General features: G+C 31.1%; 1 protein-coding gene and 1 pseudogene across 4 annotated transcripts; one reads left to right on the top strand and one right to left on the bottom strand.

Moving 5' to 3' along the window:
- The first annotated feature begins 2,271 nt into the window (after positions 1-2,271).
- LOC108486908 (peroxidase A2-like) lies at positions 2,272-4,604 on the top strand (annotated as a pseudogene).
- Positions 4,605-6,582: 1,978 nt separating this feature from the next.
- On the bottom strand, positions 6,583-15,817 carry LOC108459073 (kinetochore protein NUF2 homolog). Of its 4 annotated transcripts, XM_017758444.2 has the most exons (14): positions 15,406-15,817; positions 13,580-13,673; positions 12,677-12,814; positions 11,832-12,245; positions 11,527-11,745; positions 10,902-10,992; positions 10,655-10,834; positions 10,251-10,340; positions 9,182-9,289; positions 8,365-8,418; positions 7,888-8,002; positions 7,634-7,791; positions 7,438-7,533; positions 6,583-7,025 (listed from the first exon to the last, which is right to left on the bottom strand). In XM_017758444.2, the coding sequence occupies exons 4-14, from the start codon at positions 11,993-11,995 to the stop codon at positions 6,951-6,953; spliced, it is 1,350 nt and encodes a 449-aa protein (XP_017613933.1). In that variant the 5' UTR covers positions 11,996-12,245; positions 12,677-12,814; positions 13,580-13,673; positions 15,406-15,817; the 3' UTR covers positions 6,583-6,950. The 4 variants fall into 4 exon arrangements, with proteins under 4 accessions (XP_017613933.1, XP_017613927.1, XP_052886265.1 ...); XM_017758438.2 differs by lacking the exon at positions 12,677-12,814; XM_053030305.1 differs by lacking the exons at positions 11,832-12,245; positions 12,677-12,814.
- Positions 15,818-25,688: the final 9,871 nt, after the last annotated feature.

The following is a 25,688-nucleotide window of genomic DNA, read 5'->3' on the forward strand; positions in this document are numbered from 1 at the left end:
TTTTCCACGAAAAAAAAAATTTTGTTCGATCTTCTCTACTTTTCTATTTCGTTGTTTATACGGGTCAATCCCCAATATATTCTAAATACTCATTTTTTGGAAATTACAATCAATGCATATGAATAATTACAACTCAAACAAATTATTATAGTGTACACGTGAACTGAGATTTATAATAAATCTGGACTTAGAATTTAAATATATCAAGTCAAGGTCTTATTGGTAATTGTTATAATCCAATGAAAAATTTGGGTTTCAGATCATTACTCGTGAGGAAAGTTTTAGTATTATTGGAATGGGACACTCAATATTGAGATTTTATTGAACACGCATTGTCTTAAATTTCAAAATTATGAATTTAAATTTCGATAAGTAAATATGATCTAATGAAAAGAATAAATGACAATTTTAATCCTTATAATGTATTTTGTATAATATTTATATGGTGTATGTAATTATTTTCTTATTAAAATTTATTTTATATATATAATATTATATATTTAAATTTTTATTGATCATATTTTATTATTTAAAATATAGTTTATATATTCAATTAAATTTTATGAATAATTAATATTAATTACTTAAAATATTTAAAATTTATATTTCATATATTCAAATATTAACAACAAATTATAATAAATTATTTTTATATTCTTACTAAGATATCATAATATTAACTAATTTGAACATTATTTAAATACATATTTATTATTTTATAACACAATAATATTAAACATTAATATTAAACATTTTATTTAAATACATATTTATTATTCTTACTAAAATGAACATTTTATTTGTCAAAATACTTTTTGACAATAATATTAAACATTTAAGTCTTAAACTAAAATTTTCAAAGGTATTTCTCAAAATCACTTTTCCACAATATTTTTTAAAAGCACTTCCCAAAAAGATTACTAAATTAACCCTTGTATGTTTCCTCCACCCGTACAGCTCAACTCAACCCCCCTTCAGACAAAACATTAACAGCGTCGTATGTCAAAATAAATAATATTAATGTATCATATAATTTAGGTATTATTGATACAAGTCTTGGTTTGAGAGTTTGGAGAGGCTTCACCTAGAGTTCTAAAATTGAATAATCTCGGAACTATGGTGAAATAAGGGGAGAAGCTTGTAACTTCTTCAAGAAGATGAGTTCTCCATGGTGTTCATGAGGTCTTGAAAATGAGGGTTCTCTAGTAAAAAGTAGGTCAAAGTCCTCTCTCTTTGATCATTCGGTACACAATGATGTCGTACCATGTACATGGTATTTTCTAAGGTATGGAGGATGTGATAGATGGGGCATTTGCCCTAATATATAAGTTCCATGTATCAAATCTTCCATACCCTATAAGCCATGCTATACATAATTAGGTAAGGGTAAAGCCAACAATTCATTAGGGACCAAAATAAAATTTTAGAAGTTTAGGGCCCAAAGTCAAAAAATTTTGTTCAAAAAATATTGAATACCTCATAATTAAAAGGGACTAAAAAAGATATTATACCTCTTACCTAAGGGCTTGCCCACCTTTAACTACGTTCTTGTAATTAGGTATCATCACTTGGATCTCACCAAAGCCTGCTACACATATCTAGTAATGATAACGGGTAGAATATTTTTATTTTTTTAATTATATGAATCTGTGAATTTGCATAAGAATTTGAATCTGCTTATTATTTGCAAATTATTTAAGTATTACTACAAATCCAAATCCAAATTAAATATTATTCATAAAATTTCCAAATCCATAAAAAAATAATTTAAAATTATCTGGTGTGGCATTTGGAATATCTGGTGTTGTAAAAATATGTTCTAAGCCTTTACACACTTCATACATTTGGAATTTAGTCCTCTACTTTTATTTTTAAGAATTTAATCACTCAACTATGACACTGTTAATAATTTTTATCACCATGTTTATCTATCGTTACTTATATAACATGTCAAATGAGGAAGTAAACATTATGATTAGATTGAAAACTTTAATTCAAAAAAAATAAAATGATTTAATTTTTATTTTTAAATATATAAGGGACTAATAACATATTTTTACCTTAATTAACTTATTTATTCATAACCTCATTTATCTCTTGAATCTAAAAACGTGCAAAAATATTATTTTAAAAAAATGCATGAACTTTGGATCCTGGATTTCAAAGCCAAGAATAGAAAAAGAGATCACAATCACGCGTTTGCATTATTGATAAAACTGATCAAAGAATCAAAGTATTTATAATAATCATTCACACTGCAAGTCAATCCCTATGGCAGATAATGCTCAAAATGTGCAACTTGCAACCCCCAGCCATGGACATACCTCTATACAAACCTGCTTCTATGGCGTCTCTCAAAGTATCTCCAATCTCTATTTCCTTTCAAAAAAAAAATGTCTTGGTTTCAAATGATTACTACCCTTTTTGTGGTAGCAATGACGGTGGGTGCATCTAATGCTCAACTCAGTGCCACGTTCTACGCCAAAACCTGCCCCAATGTCTCCACCATTGTTCGTAATGTGCTGCAACAAGCTCAACAAAATGACATTTGGATATTTCCCAAGCTCGTTCGCCTTCATTTTCATGATTGTTTCGTCCATGTAACTACACAGTTTTTGCTCCATTATATACATATATACTATATATGCAAGCATGCATGCACTAACGGTATACGTGCAGGGTTGCGATGCCTCGTTACTGTTGAACGGAACGGACAGTGAGAAAACTGCGACACCGAACCTTTCCACAGACGGATATGCCGTTATCGATGATATCAAAACAGCGTTGGAGAAAGCTTGCCCTCTCGTGTGCTGATATTTTGGCCCTTGCTGCTCAAATTTCTGTTTCCTTGGTATGTTTTTTTGTTGTTAATTTGATCCAATTAACAGTTTTATTATATTTAAAGAGTAAGTTTGGTTTGCAGGGTGGAGGTCCAAGATGGAAAGTTCCATTAGGAAGAAGGGATAGTAGGACCGCACACCGAGAAGGAACCGGAACCATCCCGACCGGCCATGAGAGTCTTGCCAATATTGCCACCCTGTTCAGGAGCATGGGATTTGATTCCACTGATCTAGTCGCATTGTCTGGTATGCACAAGCACTTATTAATAAATTCACCGCTTAAATCATTATTCGAGGCTTGAACTTGATAACTATTCTTATATTAGGGTCTGAATTTTTTCTAGATCTAAATTAGGCCCTAAATTTGAAAATTATTTCAACATTGGGACTTGAACTTGGTAATTATTCTAAAAAAAAACTTCAAACCCAAAAAGTTTAGGTCCCAAAATGAGAACATTTGTCAAGTTCAGAGCCTTATACTTCAACAAAAAAATAAAATTTAAACCCTAATATGAAAATAATTATCAAATTCAAATGCTAAAAAGTGATTTAACCCATAAATTTGTTGTAATGACTACAAAGAATTCAACACACTCAATAAACAAATATTAAACCAAACCCAAGCACATGGAATATACTCAGGTAAACAAACATTTAATGAGTTTTTTTTTTCTCATGAAATGTCGGTTGGTTATCAGGCGTTCACACATTTGGAAGGGCACGATGTGCTGCATTCATGGACCGACTTTACAATTTCAATAATGTATCAGGCAAAACTGACCCGACCCTCAACGCGACATACGCGAACGCACTTAAACAACTATGTCCTAAAGGCGGAGATGTCACGAGTTTGATCGATCTCGACGAACAAACTTCCCTAACCTTCGACAACAATTACTTTTTGAATCTTCAAAACCGTAGGGGACTACTTCAAACTGACCAAGAATTGTTCTCCACTAATGGGGCAGAAACTGTAGCCATTGTCAACAGGTTTGCAAGAAGCCAAAGTCAGTTCTTTAGTAGATTTGCGAAGGCCATGATAAAGATGGGGAACATAAACCCTTTGATTGGTACCAATGGAGAGATAAGGCTTGATTGCAAAAAGACCAATTAGATTATATGAAATGAGGTTATATTAAATTTAAAGTTTTGGGTTTATGAAAATCCTTTAAGATTTGTGATTTTTTTTTTTAATAATGTTTCTGAATGTGTTTTATTTATTACACTAATGGGTATTCCCTTAAGAAGTATATGGAAGGGACATTATCCTATGATGTTTTGGAATAATAATAGTGCAATTTTAGTTCATTAATGACTGCAGGGGATAAGGTATTCTTTGGTTCTACTGAGAAGCAATGTGAGATTGAGGTTGTTGTTATTGCCACCGACGTGCACACCTTTTTCGGAAAAGCTACTCACCTAGTTGATAGCGCCAACAACATAGGGCACTTCCAGAGCAGTATTGACCTATGCCATCTCCGAAATGATGTGAAGAATAGAGCTCAGGATATCATTGCTAACTTCATAGATTGAGGGATTTGCCTAACCTCAGAAAGTCCGATGAATTGATGAAGAAGAATGGAGGATTTGATTTAGGGAAATTGAATCAATTGATTACTTATTTTGACTCATCTATTTTTGTGCGATAAATTTTGAAAGTAAATATGCATCACGCGCTGTCTGCGAAAGCTGTTGTTAATTAGGTTAGATAATCTTTTAGTCTAAACAGTTTCGTAAATAAACTTGACTTTTAAACTTGAGCTACGCAAATAAATTCTTAAATTTTATTTGATAATATGATGTTAAAATAGTAATTAAAATTTAAAAATCAGGTTAAGTAAAAGTATGGAAGGAGAAATAGGAAATGATATATTGAAAATTGGTTAAAGGAAATTATCCTCTGCTTTGTCTAAATCCAAAACACTAGTAATATTTCTAAATGTCCATTTATTTCCCATAATCTTTTTGTTTTACGGGTAAATTGTATAAATAGTTAGTTAATTATTACTGTGTTTTTATTTTAATTGCCTAAGTTTAAAAATACCTATTTTAGTCATTAACATTATCGAAATTTAATATTTTAATCACTTATCTATTACATCATTAACAAAATATTGACATAATATTTTTATTGGCATAATAACAAAGTTAACCCTCTAATGTTTGCATATTCTATCTATTTGGTTTTAATTCTAAAAATCTAACAAATTTAACTCTCAACTTTACACATTTTATCAATTTAGTCTTGATTCTTAAAAATTCAAAATTTAAAAATATTCAAAAGTTCATTTTTGATAAAAATACAAAAAAATTATAAAAATATTTATAAATATCTACTCTTTTTTTTTCATTTTCTAACATGACATATATTTATCAAAATAATAATTTCATAAATGAAGCCATTTAAAGGGGGAATCATAAAGAAGACTTAAACAAATTCAGTCCTTCCCTTTTCTTTTCTTTTTCAACATTAATGATCATTATGTTTAGGTTTGGTCAAAAACTACAAGATAGGATTGAAAAGTTTGTTGTATTTAAGGTTGTATTTGAGGGTGTGCATGATTGGAATATATTAGTGAGGACAAGATAACAGATCAAGTTTTCGTTTTGTTTGCAAAGGTATTTTTATTATAAATATTTTATTTATAAAATTATTATTTTAATTAATAAAATTCATGTTAGAGAAAAAAAGTATAGTTTTGTATTTTTATATAATCTTATGTATTTTCATAGAAAACTAAACTTTTAAATATATTTTTATTTTTAAACTTTTAAGAGTCAAAGATTAAATTGACAAGATGTGTAAAATTATGAGTCAAATTTGTTAGAATATGTAAATATAAGAGGGCTAAATTTGTTAGTACGTTGATAAAAATACCACGTCAACATTTTATTAATAATTTTAATAACGTTAGTAACTAAAATAAAAATTTTAAAACTGAGCCTAATAATTGAATAACTACTTATATTACCCATGTTTTATTTAGACATTAACTTTATATATGAAAAATCAAAACCCAAGATTGGTTTAAGAAAAAGAAACAAATTTGAGAGGCTGAAGATAGCTTCACATGGTGGAAACAGGTAAAAATAATATTATTATGTTTAAATATGAAGAAGATGATATTGAAAACCCTTTGACCGCTCTTAAACTATCAAAATCATTCAGACCCACAAAATAGATTCATTGCATAATTGGCTTTGTGTCAGCTCTGCTGCTCTACAAACCACTAACCAGATGTATGGCTAACATTCTTTCTAATGTTAAAGGTAAATTTGTTCAGTAAATTAAATCCTAACGTATATATAAAACTTTATTTTATTTTGTCATCTTTTATTCTTTCAATCCTCCTTTCATAGAATAAAGCTTTCAAGTCATTTAATTCTTTATAATTTCATTTATTGTAGCAAAATGAAATAGTATAAGGAATTTTTATTAAATTTTATCTTCAAAATAATAATAATAATAATAATAATAATAATAATAAAACAAGAATTGACACAATTTTATTTGCAAATGTCAACTAAAAAACAATAAAATAACACATTGACCCCTAAGTTTAAAATGCAATGAAAAATATAAATTAAAATAATATATATATAACTTTCAATACCCAGAAAAATATGATGCCAAATTCACCTTACCCATGTGTCCAAAAGACCGACTGTTTAGGTATTCTCATTAGGTGAAGACAAGAACTATCTCAAGAGTTAACTATAAAAGCAATTCTACTCATCTGGATTTGCTGATCTCACTAGAAATATTAACATTATATTATGGTTCCATTCATCACCTTTATGCCTACACAACATAGAAGGTTAATTGTTACAACTTCGAACTGTAAATCAAGCAAGCAACATACAAGCTAAAGGGTAACACTACCTTACATATCTTCTACGGAACACCATAACAAGTTGATATTAGAATTGTTTTTTGGGTACACACTATAAATTCAACTTGCTTACAGGCCTCATCATACAGTAATAGGAAGTCCATATGAAATTAGTAGCAATAGGCGATCAAATCAATATATATTACTGCTACGCACTAATAACAACTTACAATCGAGTGGCTTCCTGAAATTAAAGTTGAAGCCTGGTTATAGCAACTCAATCAAATGTTGTCTTTGTTCCATTCCCATCCACTGGTAAGAGGAGCCCAATAGAGGATGAAGATTGTTGAAACTGCACTCAAATTAACATTTTCAGCTCATGAGATTAGATTCAAGCCTTCTTATATCAACTAAAACAAATGAAGTTTCAAATATACAATGAACTCAGCATAAGACAACACAGACAAACACAGCTCAACAATAGCAGCAGAAGTAGTAGTAACAACAACAACGTATTATTATTCTTGACGGCCAGATATTGCAATCTCGCATCCTCCATAGCTTGAAAGAATATTTACTAATAGTTCTTTATTTTTTCAGATAATTATCAAATAATAATTCTATTCTAACTAAACTGAGCTCTTCTAATAGTCCTAGTTCAACAAGATTTTTACCGGTTGAATGAATCAAAGAACAAATATTCAATTTTTTTGATAAGCACGCATGTAAAGACAGATTCAAGGTTAACATAAGCGAAACAGTACCTGTTTTACAATCTCTTCACACTTACTAATCAATTGCTGAACTTTAGCAGCTCCAGATTCTCTTACCATACTGGTCTTTATCGTTATGGAGTCCACCTAATAAGTTAAAAGAAATACAAATGGGAAGTTGTTGAGCAACTTCTGGTAGAAAGTAGAGACAACTTGGTACCATGGAATAAAAAGACATGTCGATTACCTCTGCTACCACATCTTCAACCTTCTTCTGCCTTGCTTCCAGCTCACACCGCTTAGACAACACCTCCGACTTCACACTGTTCAAATGTTTGGTAGATTCCTCAAACTTGAGATCTCTTTCTTTTTGTAACTGCCTTTTGTGTTCTTCCAATTGTCCAACTGGTAAAATAATAAAGATAAAAGGTTTAAGCACCTACATAGTGGTTTAAATTTAAAAATAGACAATAATACAACATAGCTGGAATAAGAACCTGCCTTTTCCTTCCCGTTCAATTAGTTTAGCTTCAAGTGACTTGTCTAACACAACATCATCACTTAACTTAGCTTTCAAACCCTTGCATTCTTTTTCAACTGATTTTGCAGAGTTCACCTATTAAAATGAACAATGCTATAAACAAGGTATTTAGCTTATTAAGTGGTTCTCAACCAAAGTAAAAAGGCTAGCATTCAAAAATCAAAACTTTTCCTTTTAGGAAACAAGTTATTCACTAATTTAAGGTAAAGGAGCAATAAGAGTTGCAACTTTATTAAAAGCTAAAACTGATATTTATTTGAAAATCCCAAGTAGGTTTATTTTTGTTCCCCCCTTTTTTTTCTTTTAATGAGAAGGGGGTGGGAGAGGATTTTGTTCCAAAAGACAAGCCATAGAAAACTTAATAGTGGAAGCCAAAGAATTTGCTACTCAGTTTTAGAGAAAAGGCACAAAAAGGGACTGGCCCACAGTCTGTGTACCTGTTCATGTATAGCTTGCATCAAGGCAAAGTGCTTCGACATTTTCTTTAGAGCCTGTAGCAACACCCAATATTAAGAATAAGTTATCCATCGCTTTCCACCATATGAAGTTTGTAAGGCGTTCATGTCGACTAGATGCCCATGCACTTTAATGCTTTTCCAGATATTTAGCTTTCTGAATAATCTTTCTAGTTGGCTCTTCTGATGTATAATTAACTAGTATTGTTTCATATCTCTCTCCTATTTGAGATATTTTGTCACCTTTGTTTGATAAAACTATTGTTGAAATGTGAGAAGGAAAAAAGTGCTTACTTTGATTGCTAATAGATACACAAAAGTTCAGATTTAACAGTATGAAAAAATATAGAAGCAAGCTTCCTAAGGGAAAATCTAAAGTTTGATAGCCCAATGATAGATCAATCTGTTCATAACTCAAATGCATGCATGTGAACATGCTTTCGCTCTGCTCATGTTATTTGTCTAAAGCTCCCAACAGAATCCAATCTTATAGGAGCAATACATGATTCTGGATTTTACAAACAGAACAGGATACAAAAGAGAGAGTGAAGCAAGAAGTTCATCGATAACATATGATTGAACACATTGAGGATGCGATACAAAGAGAAAGACAACAGGATCTTGAACAAAAGGTGAGGTAAGCAATTTTTTAACTCTTATATGAAACAGATAAATGTGCATTCTTCTAATATTAAGATTAATAAATTATGAACATTCTCGTGATGCATTCTCTCATATGATTAATGATGATAAGTCTGACAATGACACCTGATACCATGGTTTATGACAATGAGCATACCTTGCTGTAGACCTCAACCGTGGCAGTTTTCTCCTGAAATGACTGAATAGCTGACCTTTCAGCATTCTTTGCCTCATCTCGAGCTAATTTCTTCTCCTCTAAAGCTCTCTTTTTGGCAAAACAAAAGTAAAGAAAGAAACACGGAGAATAATGTTTTAGTGCAAAAGGGCAGCCATACCATCCACAAAGGAGTGAATATCAAACTAACCAACCTACATTAAATACTCCAATCAACATGTTAATTTACCAAAGAAAAGTAATTAGCACTATATTTACTTTTCATATAAATGCTAAGGGAAAACAACTTTAAATACTGCAAGATGATCACGGCACTTGCCATATGCCTGTAAGATCTAAAAACAAAGTTGAATCAAAGCTGAAACTTTAGATACTAGAAAAATGTACAAGTATAAACACCTCTACTTGAAAGGATGTGATAAGAATTGAAAGGTGCCAAATCGGATATGCAACTACTCCATGGTTCTAACAAGGATGAAAATAATGATTAAATAAAAAGTGGGGGATGAAAGTAATAAGCAATAACAGGGCATGAGAAAAAGCCTCCTACAACCACAAAAGGAAAAGAAAATCATATAAAGTTTTAGATGTGCATGTAAGGTTTGATGACAACAATGCTATAATAATATAAAGGTGGTTTCAGGCTTGATAGCAAACACATAAATCAGGGTACATATGCTAGCAGGATAATTAGGTCCTCAGTGGAACATATTCTATTTTATGCTTTCTATCCAAGTTAGATGCCCTAGTCATGCATGCCAGAGACAATTTTTGGTCACAAAAATTAGGACAGCTATGTATAATGTGTCTTGGTGTAAGCTAGAATTTCCCAAATCCTGAGACTAAAAGTGTAATTACACAATACCACTGGTAGAAAAATAAATAACCATATATAAAAACACAAACCACAAAAAAATAAACTCATACGAGAATCCCATTAGGAGTAGCATCATTAGCTTATATACTTGGTTTATGAGAATCGGTAACAGCAATGCTTTACTTATCTGAGTCATAATCACCTAAGTTTAACTTAATAAGAAGGAATATGCACCTGTAGTTTATCTGGTGACTGAACTATTTTTGAACGCAGATTTGCATTTTCTTGGACACTTTGAACCAGGTCAAACTCAGCCTTCGAAATCTGTAAAGAAGAGGCTTGTCATAAAAGGCAATAATAAATAGCACTAACGCTTAAAGAGGGGAAACTATAACGCACGTATAAAGCCAAAATCACATTGAACCTAAAATTATAAAACAGTTGCTGAAAAAAGGGAATCTACATTAGGATCAAATGGTGGTCTAATCATTAAAAAAAAAAAAAAAGAAAGAAAGATCATCTCACGTATTGTCACCGTGTCTACATATATAGGTTAACTCTCCTCTCAAAGTTGAACACTTTTCGCCATGTCTACATCAGTGAAATAAAGCTTTTGTAAGGAGTGCTAACATTCTAACCTTCTCATCCATTTGCCCAGTCCTCTCCTTCAAATTCCGAAAAGAAGTTCTCAGTGACATCTGGTTACTGTTGAGGCCAGCAATCATCTCACGCAATTCTTTAACTTTTGATTCTACCTCTTGAATTAATGGCAACTCCCTTTCTCTGGCTTCACTGTAACCTGCAATCTCTGCATTCAACTGCATGGAAGAAATATGGTGAAAATTGATCTTTATGCTAAAGTATCACATGTCATTCTGCAAATACCTGAGAAATCTTAGCCTCCCACTCCTTCCGCTGATCATCTAGAAGGGCCAGTTCCTCTACAATCGGTCTTAGAAGATTCAATTTTGTTTCTCTGAGATGGACATCAACAAACAAAATACTTCAATGCATGCAAGGCTGGAAACAATTGGAAAACTGATTAAAGGAAATTTACTGTGATACACTGTTGGTTGGGAACCAGAATTTCTAATAAAAGGCCATCAGAAAAGAAGACTAATCTGAGAAAATTGGGATTAAAAATATCTGTATACCATGAAAAACTGCTATAATGGTCATTAGACTGACTTCCACTTACAGCAGAAGGGTATATCAATATCATCCCAGAAAACCACAATGTGACACATCATATAGGCTTTTCCATGCCAATTACAAGGATTAAGAACTTACTAAAACATTTCAAATTATTGAAAATTATGAAACCATTTATGCTCTATGCTGACATAGTAAATTTAAATAAACATTTCACATCCAAACTACTTGAACCTACAACTGAACTGATTAAAGAGGGCTATATAACAATTTCTTGTTTCTAAACCTAACCACTAAATGAGGCAACTAAAATTGAAGTAAATCAAAACCAAAACTTTTCAAGTCAGGCAATGCGTACTTATAAAGACAAAAATTGAGGATTCCGCTGAGGAAATGCTCGGTCCGACGTGGATCAGGTTTGATCAAATCCCTAAGGTTAAATTGCATCGGGCAATTAAGAGAAGCCATCACATCTCTTAGTCTGCTATACAAATTCATAACCTGGAATGACCCAATTAGAAGATCTGGGTTCTCAATTTGCTCCAATGCTGAAAACTCAACTTGCCCTTGGTCTTCCCTGCAAAAAGCAAATAATATTATTAAGAAATATCAAAAGAAGAAGAAGAAAGGAAATTGGTTTTAGGAGGAGGGAAAGGAGCGGACTCGTTGAGAGCATCAAGGTAGATAAGGAGGCATGTGTAAAGATTAGAGACGAAATCGGGTTTGATATTCTTGAAATCGTTGTCAGTGACGGCAGCGATCTGTGACTCCGCCAGGATTGAAATTATGTCACTACGTGAGAGTATAGGGTAATCGAAAGACGACATTTTCTGGGTTTGGATTTGAGTGGTTGGTTGCCAAGAAAGTGAGGGATAAATATCAGTGAGAGTGTTATGGGACAAAATTAAAACTGGAAAAAATAAATAAAACAAGGTGAATTAAACAGTGTGTTTTGGCCTCTAGTAAAACGGAGGTTAGCAGCGAAGTGGGTAGAGAAAAGGGTTAGCAGCGAAATGGGACCAATTGAAGCCCCCCTTCAAACACAGCTGATGTCCTCAAAAGAGAAACCTTCTTTTTCTACATAATTAGCAATACCAAAGCAAAAGATACATACATTAGTCAAGCTTTAGTTGGATTTTTTTTAAAATAAACCAGTAATATGATTCAAATATGAAACTAAGTCAATATAATACTATTCTTTCCCCAGAAACGCATAAGTCAAATTAGAAACAAAGATGACAACATCACGCTAATGAACTCCTGGACTGAATACATTTACAGCCATGAATTATACACAGCCATCAAATTTTCAATTCAAACTACTTAGTTATAGGCCTATGATGAACCAATTCTAACTTCTATTAATAACCAAAGAGATTAAGAGGTAGCCAACACAAAACACATATAAGAGAAGTTAAACATCAATAACTATTACAAAGCAGTTAATAGAAACCTCATAAACACTATAGAATAATAAATAAATAAATAAATAAAGTAAAAAGAATTACCCGGGATTGGAAAAGCTGGTACAAACTTCTTCTCATTTTTTCACACCGAAAATCACATATCTTCTCTCATCAATAATCACAAACCATTAATCATCATACAAGACCACTTTTTTATTCCATTTACAAACAAATTCCGATCTGCGCCAGTTCAATTTCTTACACCAAGTCAACCAAAATACCACGATAACTCAGATAACCTAACCCCCAAAATGAAATCTACAAACTACACTAAAATCAAACTTCTCAAAATTAAACACACACAATCTTAACCTTTTGCCCGTACAATTTTGCAGGAAAAAAAACAAATCTAAACACAAACCAAATAGCAAAATTATCGAATTTTGAAAAGAAAAAAAGAATTAAGCTGACCTTGCCTTGGCTCTAAGCTGGAATGCAAAGCACCCAGGATTACATACGGATAAAAGTACTAAGTAACCAGGGTAATTCTTTAGAAAAAAAAAAAAAAGTAACTTTTCAGGAACTAAGCAATGAAAAGGAAAGGGAGAATAATAAAAGAAAAAGAACAAAGACAAAATAATGAAAAAATGGAATAATGAAAAAGGGGGCTGCAGCCTGAAAGATCGAAGGAACAAAATGAGTTAGGGTTTTTAAGACATGGAATGTGTAGTAATGCGTTCTCAAAAGGCGTTGTGTGCGCAAGGAATATAAGGAATAAAGGTGGCCAAATAAACAGAACCTAAAAATCCTTACATGCAAATTTATATGGAAATATATCAAAAGAATATATATACATGCTCATTTCATTTGCAGATGCATGCAGCAAAATTTATATAGAAAGTGCCAAATAAACATTGACAGACTTGCAGACAGGAAACAACAATCAAATAAAACAGCACACATCAATGTTATTCCAAACAAAATTATGAGATTGTAGAGAGATACCTTGGGTGCATACGAATGGCCAAGCCAATCGAAGGACCAATTGAAGCCCCCCTCCAAACACTGCCGAAGTCCTCAAAAGAGAAACTTCCTTTTGCTACATAATTAACAATACCAAGCGAAAGATAAGTACATTAGTCAAGCTTTAGTTGGATTTTTTTTTAAATAAACCAATAATATGATTCAAATATGAAACTTTGAAAGAAAACAATCACAGTAAGATCAAAAGGCAAATACATTGTGTTCTTTATAAGGAAGAAAACAACAACACATAGTTAACATCTTCTAATGCAACACAATAACCCTTCTTAACTACTTTGTAATATAAAACAATCTCTTCGGTTCAATTACATCCCTAATTCCAACCATGCCATGCATTTAGATATTACCTAAATAGTTCAATCGAAATCCATTTCCGAATCATATACACACCAGCACACAAACAATCCCAACTAAGTTCATCGATAAGCTCCACTCAACCATTTTAAAGAAAATCCACCCCAATCCTTACTGGTGAGTGCAAGCACCTAGCGGTATGAAAAGAAACCCAAATATGCATTGGTCCATGAAATGACTAATATTCACCACCTTAGCAACAGGTAAATTCCGAGACTGAAAAAAATTCACAAATCTTCCATTCCAAATATGACAACGTTCTTCTAGTTAAATTGAGGTTAATTGATGCAAAAATCTCTTGCTTTCAATTCTATTAGAGAACACACAACAATGCCATACAAACTGCATTTTCCTTGAAAAAGGAAAATCAAACAGCACTTGTATAAGGTAATAATTATCAAACCATTGGTCAAAGAAAGTTTTTAAATTCTCTTTTAAGCTAACCCAAAACAAACAATCAAAAGAAAAAAAAAAAGTTAATTCAAAACCAGAATGCATTGAGAAATCAAGTAAGACAACAAATGAAGAAGAAATTACTAATGCAATTGTTAAAGAATATATCCAACAAGTCATTTTTTCAGTCTCATATAAGAAACAACAACCAATAACCAAATCAAAATTATGTTAATCTAAGGGTTGCGACTAGAACCTATTCATTTAAAAGATTACAACTCAATTTCCCTTCATGTAAACATGCTATAAACCTAGGTAAGCCAGATGAATATTACTCTAACTTTAACCAAAATCTGAGTATTTTCACCTCATGGATATATCAGTAATCACACAAAACTTACCATTCAGCTGATATATAGAGATGGGTCTACCTGAAATTTTCAATCAAAATCCATTTGCAAATCATACCCACCAGCACACAAACAATCCTAACTAAGTTCATCGATGAGCTCCATTCAAAACTATTTTAAAAAATATCTACCCAATCCTTACTGATGAATGCAAACACCTAGCAGTATGAAAAAAAAAAGGTCTATGCATACACGAATCAAGACAATCTCCACTATGACCATGAAACCCAAAACAGCACAATACGAAATGCAAAAAAAAAATTGGATTGAAGAACAACTAAACCCTAATACTGAATAACAACCTAGAACATTAAAACTTGACACAGAATGACAACAGATGTTTCCCCTTCTTAGACAATCGTAATTTAAAATTGTCAAAAGAGAAACAGTGAAAAACGAATAAATTGTCAAAAGAGAAACGCGAACATTATCAGCTTCAGTAAATAACAAAATTGAAGAAATCAAACAGATGAAACCTAGAAAATGAGAACAAAAACGGATAAAGAACAAATCATTCCAAGAAAATGTCGTTATCAACAATGTAAATGCCAGATGAAATCTTGATTGCAGTGGTTGTTGAATCAATCACTAAAAGAAAAGGAAAGTGGAAAAATATTGACCAATTAGTACCTTTTTAGAGATGATTTTCAATAAGACGAAGCTAACAAAAAGCAGAGAGAGCTCTACTAAAAATCGGATATGAGAGTCAAATCCAAACCACGGAAGCGGTAGAGTAGATACATTTAATTACTGAGAAGACCGCCACAAACAATCGTTACGATGTCGGCGGCAGCGGTGAGAGTGAGAGAGACTTCTGGGTGAAAAAAAATCAAAATAATGAAAAAAGGAAGATAAACATCACACAGTCTTTTTTTTTTGTGACGTCTCCTTTTCAAATTCCCCTACATCCGAATTTGTTTTAGGTTTTTAAGCCGGAAAATATATTGAGGAGGAAGAGAGCTGCACCCCGGTGGTATCAGTTGGGCCGAGGGAGATGGAGAAGGAAGAAGAGGAGTAAAGAGTGAAAAATACAAAATAAAAAAGGAGCGAAAACCCACATGTGACCGTCACGTGAAAAAGAGCAAAGAAAAAAGGGGAAATTTCTCTTCAGTCCTTGTAAGTTTTTCCATAAACTATTTTCTACTTTTTCCTTTAACATATTTGAAATTTAGTCCTTATACTTTTAATTGGTAGCCATGTAACTTAACTAAAGAAAAGACTTTATATTAACCTATATTTAACAAAATAATTTTAATAATATTAACAATTTAACTTGAAATTTTGCAAAGCAAATGGACTACATTCCTAGAAAAAAAAAGTATATGGCTTAAATTTCATATTTACAAAAATTGAAGGGATCTATGAAATATTTTAACCTTCTTAAAATACATCCTATATAGACAACACTAATAATATCTTCGGTATATATAACACATATGTTGACGAATAAATTAATTTATCATTATATACAGTACCATATTGAAACTTTGAACCTTGAAACTTGATGCCTCAAAACCCAAAACATAGGTATTATGTATATCAAACCCTAAACTTGAAACCCAAACCATAAACCTTTAAACATTAAAACCCTTAAAAACCTAACCTCAACCCTTAAACCATAACCATTAATCCATATACATAAATAATAACCCTAAATCCATAACTACTAATCCCCAAACAATATAACCTCAATTCTAAAAACTTAAACCATAACCTTTATAAATTATAAACCTCGAACCATATAAACCCTTAAAAGTATAAGGTTTAAGGTTAAGAGTTTGGGCTTTATAGGTTGAGGTATATGGATTGGAGGTTGGGGGTTGAGTGTTATGGTTTGTAGTTTAGGGTTTTTAGTTTAAAGCCTATTGAATTGTTTTTTGAGTTTAATTCTTAAAGGTATGAGTTTTGTGGTTAAGGATTATGGTTTAGGATTTTGAGTCTCCAATTTTAGTTTTATGGTTTATAATTTATAGTTTATGGGCCTGAGTTTTGTGGTTTGTGTATTTGGTGGTTGAAGATTTGTAGTTTATGGTTTGGTGTTTATATGTATAGTGGTTAGTGATTTATGGTTTGAGTTTAAGGGTTAGTTTAGTGTTTGTGTTTTAGGGTTTAGCTTTTAGGGTTAAAATTTTAGATCTATTAGCTAAATGGTTAGATATTATGGTTTTACATTTTAGGGGATATATGATTGGGATTTATGGCTTGGAGTTAGGGTTTAAGTCCATAGGGTCAAGGTTAAGTGTTAGATGATGGTTTTATGTTTTAGATTTCATGTTTTGATTTTAGGGTTTTAGGTTTACGGTTATGAGTTTGAGGGTTGGATGTTGTATTTTGGGGTTTTGGGTTTTGATTTTGGAGTTTGGAGTTTGGGGTTGAGTTTAAGTTTTTGTGATTTCGTCACTTAATGTTTGGGGTTATAGGTTAATGGTTTTAGGTTTGGAGGTTAGGTGTTGGTGACCTGCCACAATTCATTATGGTAAATTAATTATTGCCAAGCACTAAGTGGGCTTGTTTTTAAGTCATTTTATGTTTTTTTTTAGTTTTTAGTTTTATTAGTTTAGATTCAAATATTATCAAAATAAGCGTTTTTACGCATAATTTAACATTAGATAACCTAATGAGCCAATATGTGCCTAAGGTAGTATTAACAAGCTTAATCGAGTGTACAGAAAACCAATTTTTAGGCTTAGAAATATCAAGAACGACAGTCAGATCACAACAAGGCAAAACTAACTCCTAAGTTTAGGTTCGAAGTTGTGTGTCGTAACACCGTTGTGATGAGGGTTAGAATTAAGTCAGGGGCATTTTCGTCTGTGCAATAAAATTTTATATGTTTTAAGGCATGTGTTTGACTTAGTTAGAGTAGTATAATTGCCTATAAATAGCAAGGCTTGGGCTGAGTTTAAAGGGGAGAGTTGACCTAGATAGAGAACTTTCTTTATAGTTTTTTTTTTAATTTTAGTTTAGTTTTATGTTTCTATAAGTGGAATTCTTTCTATTCCGATGTGAAGACGATTGCAAGCAGAGATTGTTCCCAAACTGCGCTTCCATTAATTTATTCATGAGCTTTCTCTTATCTTTTATTGCTTTACTTATATTTCGTTAACTTGATCAATTAATGTTTGTATGAATATTGGAATGAATTCTTATGTTTTATTTATATATTGCATGATTCAGTTATTTGATTGATTAATCGATTAAATAATTATTTATCTAAAATTGAGTGTTTATTCAAGAGACTTAGTATACTGGGAAGTGGCAACCCTAGTAGAATATCTAGACAGGGGAGACTGAGAGGAGATCCTGTTGAGTAAAACTTGAGTTGAACGGTGAGACCAAGTGTAATGACCCAAAAGTCAGTGGAGTCGAAAATGGTGGTTTCAAAATGTTGTTTTTCGATGATAGAATTTTTAAATATTATTTATTAATATTTATGAGGGTATTACAGTATTATATTGAGGTTTGGTCTAATAATTTTAAATATTTAGAAAGTTAGACAAGGTATAAGTGTATCGGTTCTAAAGTCGGTGGTTTTGGAAATTGAGGTATCAGGACCTTATTTCTATAAATTTGACTCATAAATATTTTTATTAAATTTTTATAGAGTTATATTAGAGGCGAATTGAATTTCGATTATGTAATTTGTCGAATTAGTGTTTAATTTAAGTATAGGGACTAAATCACGGAAGTGATAAATGTGTGATTTACTAAAGAATTTTAATTAGAACTTACTGAAAGGGACTTAAAAGATAATTATACCAATAGATTGATAGTGGACGACAATGTGGCTGTTTAAAATGATGAATTGTGTTATAATAACAATAATAATAATAATAATAATAATAATAATAATAATGATAATAATAATAATAATAATATGAAATGAGATGAAACATATTTTAATTAATAAAATAAAGTTGATGGAAGAAATGAAAGACATTTTCATATGTTCTATCATGCAAAATCGAAAAAGAGAAGAAAAGAAAAAGGGAGAACGACAATAGGGCTTAAAATTTTTAAACTTCAAACTGGTTAGTGTAATTTAGCCTTTTTCTCGTAATTTTTACGTTTTTGAAATCTTGATACCATAAGTTAGCTGACCCATGTTGAATTTTTCAGTACTGTTAAAGATTTTGGATGTTATCATTGTTGAGTAGTTAAAGCTCTAGGGATTTATTTGATAGATTTTTAAGATAGAAATGAAAGATGACTAAATTGTGAAGTTAATTGTTGATTTTGAGTAATAGGGACCAATTGTAAAAATTTTAAAATTTAGAGGTATAAATGAGAATTAGGGAAATTAATTTGGATTTGAGTGAATTTGATATTAAATTTTGGGGTTAAATATGGAAGTTAAGTTAGTCCCGACTTTAGAGACTAAATTGAATAAAGTGTAAAAGTTGTATAAATTTACAATTAAATGTGAAATTATTTGTGTATTAATGATATGTATGGTTTATTTATTTTCGTACCTAACGCCAACTAAAATTCCTCAAAAATAAGGGAAAAGGTAAAGTCATTGATGAATAGCTCAGAGATCACGGTTTGTGTTTCTATAATCTAAACTATTCAAAAACGTTGCTTTTATACATTGCATTATTTGGTAAGTATATATATAAGGAGAGTTATTCCTTTGAAATAATTTCATGAGATGTGGATTTGATATGAAAATGATATGGTTGGATCCACGTGTTTGAGTCCAAGTTACATTAATAGGGGAAGTAAACGGTAAACTCGAGATAACGACTTAAGATGGTAATGATTTGAAAATGGCAATGCTATTGAATAGTAAATGTGATAGAATGGAGTGAAATATAGAATGAAATATGAATTGGAAACATGAATTGGAAACTAAAGTAGTGAATGGATATGTATTTAAGGAATGATGTTTAATTAAGTATTAAATGAATTGAACTATGATTGAGATAATATTGCATAACATCGTTTATTTTAATTTGAACATATAATTGTATTGCATTTTACTTTATGTTCGGATTATAGAAATATCGTTGAATTATACTCAACATGCGATTTTGTTTTTTGTGTATAGCTTAGGTACTTATCGATTCAATAGTCTACTCAGCATCCAACGACCACCCCGAACTCAACTGTTGGTGAACTGTTCTTTTGATCTTGGCATGTACCCAGGATGTTCTAGATATATGTAATGTTCATTTTGTGTCTTGATGGTATTTGAGTTCTAAGTTTGTAAGTATTGTGTATATATGTGTGGTTGGTAGGAATGATCATTTTGAAGGTGTCTTGCTAGAGTAATTTGATGATATGCATGATGATTAGACAGTTGAGGTGTTATGTTGGTTGAGTTTTTGGTTAATTCATAGTTGTGAGAATGATAGTAAAGATATTGTAACAACCTGTTTTTAGTGGTGTCAAAAATAGTGGTTTCGGGACCACCAAATCCAACGAGTAAGTTAGTAAATATTATTATTTAATATTTATAAGTCAAATGTGATTTTAAAAAGGATTTTGATTTGATAATTTATGTTATTTAAGTGATTTATTAAGTTCAAGGGGTAAGACCCTAAGGTCAAGTGGTTTTAGAAAATGAACTATCAATACCTCGCTTTTATAATCGAGTCGTAAATATTTTTATAAATATTTACAGAGTGTCATTAAAATGGTATTAAAGTTTTATTGAAAATTTTAACATTTCAATAGTTAATTAATTAAAAGGGACCAAAATTATAAAAGATGTAAAATTTGATCACTTTTTGATTTGAGTGATTAAATAGCTTATTGAATAAAGGAAAAGGGACTTAAATGGTAATTAAACTATTTAAAGAGTTAGTGGACGGTTTTGGGTAATTAAAAGCTTGAAAATTGGTTGAATTTTAAATGGACAAAATTATAATTTTATAATTAAACTTTAATTAAATAAAAGAAAAACCATTATCACCATTTTCATGTCTTCTTCACCGATTGTAAAGAAGAGAAGGGAGCTATTTTAGACCTAGGAATTTCGGCATGTTCAAAAGCTTAATTGTTATGTCATTTTAGTTTCGTTTCTTTTAATTTTTATGTTTTTGAGATCGTTGCAACTAGGCCTAGCTAGTCCGTACCTTCGATTTTGAAATTGTTAAAAATTTTGAATGTTGCCATTGATGAATCTAGTGATTTTTATGTTAAATTATGAATTTGAAATATTGGTTGGTATTTAAATGTATTTTGTTAAGGGATTTTTGATGAATTTTCTAATTAGGGACTAAATTGTTGAAATAGTAAAAATACAAGGGTTTGTTGTGAAATTATTACAAAAATGGGTTGTATTGAATACCATGAATATTCGGCTAGCATGGGTTTGCATTAAAAATGATTAATTTGTATGTTTTAAGCTCAAAGACCAAATTGAATAAAAGTAAAATATTAGGGCAATTTTATAAAAATGTAAAAAATTAGATTTCATAAAATAAATTGTTTTACTATTTGAATTAATAAATTGAATGAAATTATTAATTTAGATAAAGGTCAAGTGGAAAATCGAGGAGAATGAAAATTTACTAAAATGCCCTTATACTTTGACATTTCTATAATTTAGCCAAGTTCATACGGTTAGAATTTAACATCTATATGAATTTTTTTGAGTAGATTAACATAGTACAGCTTGTATATTTATTTTTAATTGTTGATAATTAATGGTAATTTTTAAGATATAATATTAAATTTGTGATTTGGTGTGTTACGGGGGATTGGAGTAGAGATGAGTATGAAGTGATGTATATTCATATTACTTGAGTAAACCGAGGTGCAGCATTTGTTGAGAACTCTCATATACACTCTGTTTAGTGTGTTGGTTGGATTAGCTTTTATGAACATTGGTGTGTTGGTTGGATTAACTCTTATGAGCATTGATATGTTGGAGGGAATAACTCATGTGAGCATCTGGTGTGTTGGAGGGATTGACTCGTGTGAGCGTCTGGTGTGTTTGGTTGGAATGACAATGTACTTTTATTCGTAAGTCTTTATTCTTATGGAAAATCTTGGTAATATAATTTGTTTAATGAATTTCAAAGATTTGTTTTTTTTTATTGAATATTGACCTGAACATAAATGAATTCATCATTTGAGATTGTCAATGATGCTTAGGTTTGTGCTGAGCTTTTGGTTGCAGTATATCATGTTTAATATTAATGATATACATTGAAATGGTAATTGGCCAAATGGAAATATGCTTATGTTCATGAAAAGGTGTAATTTCTTATAAAATGGTTTATCATGTGATTGACCCCAAATGAGTTATGTTAAGCTTGAGATTATGATTTATGTATATGCTTATGTCAAGCTTGAGATTATGATTGACGTATATGATTATGTCTGGTATTATACAAATGAAACGGTAAGAAAAGGCAATGAAACAGTAAGTTCATAATTGAAATGTGATATGATGAAAATGGATTGAAGAGTTGAATAATGTACTTATATATGAGAAATTACGTATGCTATGGTTGAACTTACCTATGTTATGAATAAATATATTAATTAGTTAATTGATGTTGTTATTTAAGTTTATGCTTAGTAAATGGAATGAAAAGTAAGTAAAGGAAGTTACTTGTAGTTTTATGAAAAGGTTAATGATGGTGTAAAATGTTTTATAAAATCCTATTATCTTAGGAATGAAAATTTATATGATGTTAATAGACTTACTCATTTATGAGTTGGTGGTTACGTAGTTGATAAATCTTGAGGCATTGGTATATCTTTATATTTATCATATAAAGTTCATTATTGAATTGGAATATTATGTTTAAAGTTTGTACGAGCTTACTAAGCATTTATTGCTTACATAGTTGTTTATCCCTTACTTTACAGATTACCGGAGGCTCGATCGGTTTGGAAGCTCGTCGGAGATCTATCACACTATTCAGCGACTATATCGGTAGTTTTGATGTGTTGGTAAAGGTTATAATGGCATGTATAGGTGGACTTATGGTTGAATGTTAGTTGATGAGGTTGGCATGTATATGTCATTTTGGTTGATGTAATCTTGTTACTTTTGGTGCCTTGTTGATGTGTGTGAATATGGCTAAGTTATGGTGCATGTTGAGTGACTAAATGGTATGTTTGTGTGGAAGTTATAATAATCATAATTATGGTATGTTTTAGAAGTAGTATTGAATTATATAAGTATGATGAAGATTTGGTAAGTATACATGATTAGGTGAATTTGTATGCTTACTTTTAAGGTGCCTTGTATGGTATATTGGTTGTATGCAAATATGCATATTGATCTAGGGTTTTTTTTTTATGCATGTTTTTAAGTGCATTTTGAATGTTTGAAATATGTACAAATGGCTTGAATGTGTGGGTATGTTTAGGATGAAAGAAATGGTTTGAATTTGGCCTATTTCTTGTCCACACAACCTAAGGCAAGGGCGTGTGTCTCAGCCATGTGTGACACACAGCCATGTGACACGGCCGTGTGTCCTCTGTAGGTTTTTAAAGGTTGCATTTCGAAATTTACATGGCCTGGCACACGGGCGTGTGGCTTGGCCGTGTGATCCAAGTCAAAGAGTTATACGGGCACAAATACGGGCTAGAACACGGCTGTGTGTCCCTATTTCGAATGCTCATACGACCTGAGACACAGGTGTGTGTCTCAGCCATGTGAGTCACACTGCCTGGCCACATAGCCGTGTGACCCTTGCAGTTTGAAAATTTTCATCTTTTTCCCTAAAAAATTCTATATGTTTCCGATTTAGTCCCGACTTGTTTCTAATGTGTTTTTAGGGCCTCGAGGGCTCCTATAAGGGACAATATGTATGTTATTGATTGATTTTACTATGATTGATGTTGTGAATTAAATGTTTAAAATTTTTGATTGTTTTGAAACGTAAACTCCGGTAATGCTCCGTAACCCTATTCCGGCGACAGATACAAGTTAAGGGTGTTACATATATGGTTTGATCTCAATAGATGATAATGCTTTGGTGTATGCTTTATAAATGAACTTGAATGCTTAGTTGTTCATGTTGAGGTACTTTAATAACTTAATGGCTAATTATTTAGGTTGGTTGATCTTAAGAATATATATTTGGCTTAGATTTTGATATATTGAATTGTGTTGTACATGGATAAGATGTTTAGATGATAATTTGCATGCCTTTATTTATGTTTAGGTATGTTAATTGAGTTTAGGCAAGTTTTAAGCATGAGTGCATATTTTAAAAAGTAGTTTTCACCATTTCTGAATTCAAGTATCGATATTTTTACATTTGGTATCGATACTTAATCAAATGAACAGTTTTAAAACAAACAAAATGCAGAAATTGTATCGACTTTTATTTAAGTATCGATACTTTTTCATAAAATATCGATACCATGAAATAAATATCGATACCCTTATTTTGCAAAGAAAACATAATTGAATTTTGGCATGGATTTCAGTAAGCTATCAATTCGGTATCGATACCAATTGTGAATTTCTAATATTGATTTTTAAACTTCAAAAATTTTACAATTTAATCCTACCACATGCCTGAATTTTACAAGTAGGTCCATGTAGATTACAAATTTTCAATATGCTTGACTATATGTGATTTGATGTTAAGTATTTGGAATTTTGTTTAGTAAAGTATATGTTGATTGTTGAATTTTGTCGTATCATCTTATTACTCGGGTCCACCAACCGGATTAGGTAAGGGATGTTACACCAAGAGGGTATCTTAGGTGGTAATCCTTAACGAAGATGAGACCGAGAGGGTGTTCCTAGCTAAGGGTGGTAACCACTCAGTTAAGGGTAATTGGTGACTTAATTGGCAATTAAGGATTTTGTAACAGCCTAATTTTCAGTGGTGTCGGAACAGTGATTCGAGATCACTAAATCCGACAAATGAGTAGGAAATATTATTAATTTAGTGAGTATAAATTAAATGTGAAGTTAGGAAAAATTTTGAAATAGTGAATAGTGTACTAAAAATAAATATTAAAATAATTAGAATAAAAAACGAGGTATCGAGACCTCGATAATTTTAAATCGAGCCATAAATATTTTTATAAATATTTATGGAGTGTTAATATGTTAGTATTAAAGTTTCGTCAAGAAATTTTAAAGTCCTGATAGTTAATTGAACAAAAAGGACTAAATTGTATCAAATGCAAAATTATGGGAAATGATTAAATAGCTTAATTGATAAAAGAAAGAGGGTTTAAAAGAAAAATAGACCCAAAGTGTATTTGGGCTGGACGGCAAGGGCATGAAATCAGCAAGAAAATAAGGAGAATTAAGGGCAAAATTGGAAAATTGCAAAATTTACTTAATAAAGCTAGGACTAAAGTGGAATTATCTAGATTTCTCTTTATTTTTCTACATTCTCATCAGAAAAACGCCATGAAAGAGTTCTATTAAGCTGGTTTTTCATATTTTTACTTCAAGTAAGTTCAATTCTTAATTATTTCTTGAAATTTTTGTGTTTTTGTGACTTTTACAACTAGGTCCTATTGTTGAATTCATTAGTTTTTGATTCTATGAAAGAAATTGAAAGTTTTTATACATATGTGCTGGAAGTATATGATGATTTGGCATGGAATTAGAGCTTTAAATTGTTTATATGTTGACTTTATTGTAAGAATTGAATAGAAAGTGAATGTTTGGGACCTAATTGTAAAAGAGTTTGAAGTTAGAGTTTTATATGGAAATTCTGAAATTCAATAGTTATTTCATAACTTATAATGTTTAGGAAAAGTATAAATTGAGAAAATTATCTTAATTGAGGGGTTAATTGAGCAAGGACTGAATTGTATGAATTGTGAAATTTGGGGCAAAGTGGAAATCAACATTTTGCACTAAAACTGTTTTGGACAGCAGAAGTAGTCTAACTTTTAAAAATCACCAAAAATTGTATAAATGGAATTAGAGGATGAATAAAATATGAAATTAAATATTATTGAGTCTAGTT

This window comes from Gossypium arboreum, chromosome 7 (assembly GCF_025698485.1).
Source record: "Gossypium arboreum isolate Shixiya-1 chromosome 7, ASM2569848v2, whole genome shotgun sequence".
Classification (NCBI taxonomy): Eukaryota; Viridiplantae; Streptophyta; class Magnoliopsida; order Malvales; family Malvaceae; genus Gossypium; species Gossypium arboreum.

Excerpts from the sequence above, each read along its gene's own strand:
- LOC108459073 (XM_017758438.2), bottom strand. The coding sequence starts at position 11,995 with ATGTCGTCTTTCGATTACCCTATACTCTCACGTAGTGACATAATTTCA. Across the intron at positions 10,993-11,526 it reads CTCAATTTTTGTCTTTATAA|AGAAACAAAATTGAATCTTC; the intron begins GTACGCATTGCC and ends TGTCCATCTCAG. Across the intron at positions 7,534-7,633 it reads TTGAAGATGTGGTAGCAGAG|GTGGACTCCATAACGATAAA; the intron begins GTAATCGACATG and ends TTAACTTATTAG.